At 39.8% G+C, this 6,137-nt stretch overlaps 1 protein-coding gene across 1 annotated transcript in view; it reads left to right on the top strand.

Moving 5' to 3' along the window:
* The first annotated feature begins 444 nt into the window (after positions 1-444).
* MYOM2 (myomesin 2) overlaps positions 445-6,137 on the top strand; it is a 72,115-nt gene continuing 66,422 nt past the window's right edge. Inside the window, exons 1-5 of the mRNA XM_027744767.2 lie at positions 445-484; positions 2,361-2,494; positions 3,488-3,607; positions 5,153-5,291; positions 5,468-5,625. Of these exons, the coding sequence (XP_027600568.1) occupies positions 2,388-2,494; positions 3,488-3,607; positions 5,153-5,291; positions 5,468-5,625 (524 nt within the window). The 5' untranslated portion in view covers positions 445-484; positions 2,361-2,387. The remainder of the gene's footprint in view (positions 485-2,360; positions 2,495-3,487; positions 3,608-5,152; positions 5,292-5,467; positions 5,626-6,137) is intronic.

Genomic DNA, 6,137 nt, shown 5'->3' with positions numbered 1-6,137 from the left:
ATACCATTAATTGTCTGGTTAATATGTGAACTAGGGAGGAAACAGAATGTCATATACACAGTAGCCACATGGTCAGATAGCAGGAAGAACACCAACATTTGATATCTGCAGGTGTAGCATCACATGATGTACAGATATCAAAACTAGGAGAAGCCAAGGCTGCTCGTGAGTCTATGCAACTGCTCATGTAACTAAGACATTGTGTTCTATAATGAGTTAATAGTTCTATGAGAGGTCTATGTCAGCTCAGCATTGTATGAGAGCACTTAACTAAGCTAGCATCAATGTGATGTGCTGAACTAGCTTGGGTCATGTTAACTTTCTTATTTCTCTAGAAATGTGTCAATATATTTCTTTAATGCCCCATGGTGATGTTGTAAACCTTTTTCATTTTTGTCTTGCAGTGCCTGGTGTTTTGTCTAAAGCTCTCATTCCCGAACGTGTCATTTGTCATTCTCATATCTCTTGAAAAAGGGTTGAAAAGGTAATTATAAGTTATGCAGAAGATGCAGCTATGAGGTGATAAATTCTAAACATCCCTTTGATCTCAGAACTTTATAAGACAACACGCTTCTGCTATTAAATATGCCTACTGTCTTCTCCTTACTTTTTCTTCAAAATGCAAAACTAGCTGATGTGAGAACATCAAAACTTGCGAGCATCTGACTCTACCCTTGACTACCTGAAAGTAACAGTCAGAGTTGAAGCTTATTACACTACTTGATCAATGACTAGCATTTCCTTTTCTTGGTAAATACTCTATGCTGGAAATACAGTATATACTGGTATTTTACCTTGTTAAATATTGTATCTAAATGAGTATCTAAATTTCTATTCAAATCCCTTTGAGCTTTCATTTTATATACATCATGAAACCGCCTATTCATGTGTCTTTTTGTTACAAATGTGGACTTTTGGTGTGGGTATGAGGCAGGTTTTTCTTTGCAGGGTCCACGTATGGGCAGGGCCAGGCTGTGGGGAGCTGGAGACTGGCCCTTCTGCATCATTGCTGGGACAGGAGCTGATGGCCTGGGGTGCTGACATGGAGTCCTGGGCTGTGGGCAGGGTGGGAGGAGCCCTAGAGGAGGCTGGGCAGGGACAGTCAGGTCCATTGCTGTCCCCAGGACTCTGACACACTCTTAACATGGCCCCTGGGTGAACTGGTGTTGCTTTGCTTCACTTGATATGGGTACACATAGGTGGGTCCTAGGCCATGCCTCCTCCACCTGTGCCCTGGCTACTGGAGCAGAACTGGCAGTCTGCACCCTACAGGGAAGCTCAGCAATGGGGACACTCCCTTTGGCTTTTTGTAGGAAATTAGATTTTACTGCAATAATTTCCCAGACTAAATCTTCAGGATTGGGCTGAAGCTGGTTTATAGATTTTATAGAAAGAACTTGCTTCAGTTGTCGCTGAAGTGTAGCTGCCTCATGGGGAAGATATTGGCTGTTCAGTTGGGATCCTTCAACACTGATTGGACCAAATGGCCCAAGAATAAAGACCCCCTATTCAAGTCAGACTGTAGTTTCACAAGCTGGCATCAACTCAGGATATGGCTAGTGACATTCCCCACTTTTGCAAGAAGTTGTCATCATATTTCTAATGAACACAAAGGGATGTAGGCACCTCTATGTTCTTTTAATGACATGCTTAATTCTAACTCAGTGGGAAACATGCTGTTCCCACCCACACTGCTTCTTAGGAGCACCCTGAATGTTCCTGAGTACCTTCTGTCCAAATATTGATCAAACTATGCCATGCTTTGGAGAAAGTCCACAAAAAGGCAACAAGAATGATTGGTGGTCCAGAAAAAAATATTGCAAGAGAAAAGATTGCATGAGTCATCTTTGTTGAGATTAAACAAAAGAGATGAAAGCAGATGTAAAAAAAATCTTCAACAGGCTGCTGCAAAAGGGGGTGAACACAGTCTATTTTTGTTGTCATGGTGAATTGTTCAAGAGATAATGAGCATAAATTGCAACAATAGAAAAAGTAAAATGTTTGAAGAGCAGAGAACTGAAATGCCTAACTATGCCCAAAAAACTGTCAAATTTCCATCCCTGGAAATTTCTATGTAGGTGTTAAATGACATCTGCAAAGAAGGGGAAAAACGATCTGACAAAATATCTTCTATTGCTGTCATCCATGATTCCATAGCTCACACTGTATGACTGATAAGATACAGCTTGAGGTACCCATGTGGGCCATTGATGACTCTACTTGTCACAAATTGATGCAATTTTGTACATTTGTACATGTTCACACACTTCTACATATCAAAAAATGTCAAGCCAAAATGTCTGAAATATATGGCTGAATGTGTGCATGGTTGAATATATGGCTAATTTCACTCTCTGCAGGAATTACTGGTTGTAACACACTGAAATATGTCTTCAGTAGCAGTGCCATTTTACCAGAGGAGGCACAAGCACTTTGATCAGTCCTATCGCAGCATTCAGACAAGATATGTACTTGAGGAATACGCAGCAAGAAAGTAAGTGCCATGATTGAAGCCTAGACAGGTTTCTATTTTGGGTAGTTAGTTCTTAGAATCAAGATACTTACCTTCCCCCTTCACCCACAAAAACTGTGATTTATTCAGAACAATAGTTTTCCAGTTCCTTCCATTGGGATGCTCCTTATCTAGAGTCTCCCATCAACATAGCTAAACTTTCTTATATGTTGTAACATAGCTACACAAACCTTTTAGCTTAGGATCTGTCCTGTTTACTATCTCCAAATTGAAAATTCTTCCTTTCAGGCTCAAATTAAAGCTCTGACTTCAGAAAAATTGCCATGAAATCACAGAAACAGTTTTTTAACCATTCTTCCATATGACATGATGATATTTCTTCATCCGAAGCTGTCTATTCCTAGTTATAGTTTTTGTCATTCAATTTCTTTTTTTAAACTTAAATGAAGGCTTAACCCTTCTCATGTGAAATCTTAGAGTTTTAGCCACTAAATAAACATTCTTTGTATTTCAGAGCCTGGGACTTTTTATCTTGGTTGCTTCAGAATCAATGTTCTCCCTCCTCAGTAATTAAGATACCTATCTAGATGTCTAGCTTGTCCAGCTTCCCTTATGAAAGAGTTTATGGAAGAGGTTTTGTGAAGTATAAAAAGGCATGACTATTTAGAAACAGACAATGCTATGGGGATTCTTCGTGATTAGTGTATTAGACAGGCTTGTACCTTCATGGTCCACAGAAGTGCACCTGAATGATTGAAGACTGAGATAAGTATAAATTTAATAGAATGAAATAGAACTCCTAATGATTCCGAGTGATAGATGATGAACAGTAAGCTCTTGAAGGAATAGTGAGAATCAGCACCTAGTGCAGTCAGTGAGGATGCAAACGTTTCTCACCGAACAGTGCTCAGTCATGGTATTCAGCTCATTCAGCTCAAAGTAATTTCTTTGACTTCTGTGTGTTCATTTTTTACCTGAATTGCTGGGTTATAACAAAGTTTTTTATATTTGAAGGGCTGCTTCCAGACAGGCTGCTTATTATGAATCATCTGGCTTGGGCAAAACAACGTGTAGACTCTGTGCCAGGAGGGCACGCACTTTGGCGCATGAAGCAATGCAAGAATCCAGGAAAAGGTAAAGCTCTGTTGGTCCAATCTGACCCGTGTAGTGGCTCTGGTCCCATTTAGTACTGCTCTTTTGCCAGGCCTCTTTTCACAGCTGATGGGACTGGAGGTTTCTCTATCACTGTTCTTCATTAATCAGTTTTGGCTGGAACACTAAATGGCTGAGTGCCACTTTCAATCTCATATTTCTACCCAGACTTGTTCCCCTAATCTCTACTCTGACCCTTGAAAACAGCTTTAAAACAAAAATAAATTAGAATCCACCTGGTATCCAAAACTCATTTTGGACAGAGCTACTCCACTATTCCTAAATCTCTAATTTAGATCAATTTAAACTGTTTGAGTCCTTTCCTTAATATCAAGAGGGCTTACTGTCATATCTCAGTTACAGCCCTGATATGAAGTGCCATAGGAAATGTGTTGATGACAATATTCCTGTTAGTGAATTTGACCATTTCTGCTCTGCTATGCTCTACAGTGACTGCACCAAAGACACAAAGAATTTATACAACAAGAAAGAATTCTGCCTTGTTTGTAGAAAATATGTTGTGAAAATCAAATGCGTCCATATGGTTCTGGTACTTTGATTGTTTTGAAATATATAACCTCAAACCAGAATGTTTTAGGAAAATCAAATATTTCTAAATACCAGACAAATAATACGTTGATCTACTGCTCACTGAATTTCATGGAAGTTTTCTTATTTGGGTAATACTTTCAAAGTCTTGCCATATGTTGACTATGTTGATAGACATGTTAGAAATATCTGATATTCAGTACCTTCTTTTGTCCTCTTGGAAAGGAAAAGAGTAGCACAGGCTGTTTACTGAACCAGCATGAGTGAAGGAGATTGAGGCTAGCTCCTCCTAAAAACATTTATGAGTTAGGGTTCTTTTTACGAATTCTGAAGAATCTATGGAGTTAGGTTTTCAGGGAACAACCCACAATTTTTTTGCAAATGTTGTATTTTCCCGGTAATTTCTATAGTACTTTCTGCTCATCCTTGTTCAAGGACAGTTTTTTTCGCACGCAGCAGTTCATCAAATCCTTGTGAAAGCCTTGGTCTGTATCTTTCAGGTGAGGTCAGCTGATACAGCCATGGAGCTAGCAGAGCTGCCAGGTTCTAAAGCTAAGGGTACAACGTAAGCAAGGCACAACTTTTACCAGGTGTGAACAGGCACAGAATATGCCTTTACTCCTCTACCCTCTTGTGTCCATGGGAAGGAAAATTAGGAATCAGAAGGAGGCCAGGCAGGTTCTTGATCTTGATTACCAGAGAACTGAGACTATGGGATACTATGTCAGTGTGACCACAGCAGATTTCAAGTTCTGTAGCTGTGGCACCACAAATATAGGGGGAAAGAAAATGAAGAAAATTCATATTAATTTCAGATATTCATTATTAGGATAGGTAGATAGATGCTAAGAATAATTCCTACATTAGATTTTATCCTGCTAATATGATTTCAGAGCCCTCAGTTGCTTAGTATGCGCAAGTGACAAACTTAAAGCTTCATATTGATTACTCTTACCTGATTTTTTTCTTGTCCTACAGGAGTCATGAGCAAAAGTCTCATTCAAGTGATGAGAAAAGAATCCGTTTTGCCAGTGAGTTGTCTGCTTTGGAAAAAGAGATTCACACAGCCAGACACCGTGCTAGAGAACATCTGGATAAGCTTGCTGTTCAAAGGATGGTACCTGTTGAATCTTTTTGTTCCTGTCCAAACATAATTACAAGATATCCTGAAATTTAGGCCTGTGCTTCACATACGAGTAGTGATTTAGCATATTTTTGCTGCTTTAAGATTAGATCTTCTACCCCATTTGAGTGTGGTGCCAGATGCTTCTTTTATTTTCCTGTGTTTAATAGGTAGAAGAAAATATGGCACTGGAAAGACATATTTTAGAAGAAAGTATAAGTCGAGCACCTGAAATCCTAGTACGCCTGAGGTCTCACACTGTCTGGGAAAAGATGACTGTGAGCCTTTGCTTCACTGTACAAGGATTTCCAGCCCCTGTTGTACAATGGTAAGAGACTGGCCTTTCCCAGCCCTCTAAAAATGTTGCTAAGCTTTTTTCATTTGAAAGTTATGCCATAACTGATATGTGTCACATACATAATGGCTATGTTAAATCCCCTTTATAATCCTCAAAGATGTGCTGGATCATAGCGGTTGATACTGCATGTGAAGGATTGGGAGGACAACGTGCTGAATGGCCCTGTGCAATGTGAGAAGCAAACTCAAGTATTTCAGAAGACAGACAGTGGAAGGCATTCCAGTCTTTCTGGCCATTGAGTTCTCTGATGATGAAGTATCAAATGACAAAATACAAAGAGCTCACAGGCTACTTGCTAAGCCTGGATAATTGTGCACAGCACCATTGTTGTCATCTATGGTCACTTTGTGTTAACTTCTGTTGGGGAGGACATAAAGGTAATATCCTTGCAGCTGCCGTCCTCTCCAGACAAGTGCTGTCCTATGTATGGGAGAGTCGCAGGCAGAGTTCTGTTGCTGCTCACCTTATTTGTGCTCAAGTGC

Source organism: Pipra filicauda, unplaced genomic scaffold (genome assembly GCF_003945595.2).
Source record: "Pipra filicauda isolate LSUMZ 115617 unplaced genomic scaffold, ASM394559v2 scaffold41_size5083284_pilon, whole genome shotgun sequence".
In the NCBI taxonomy this organism is placed as follows: domain Eukaryota; kingdom Metazoa; phylum Chordata; class Aves; order Passeriformes; family Pipridae; genus Pipra; species Pipra filicauda.
This window is presented reverse-complemented; position numbering and strand designations above follow the sequence as displayed.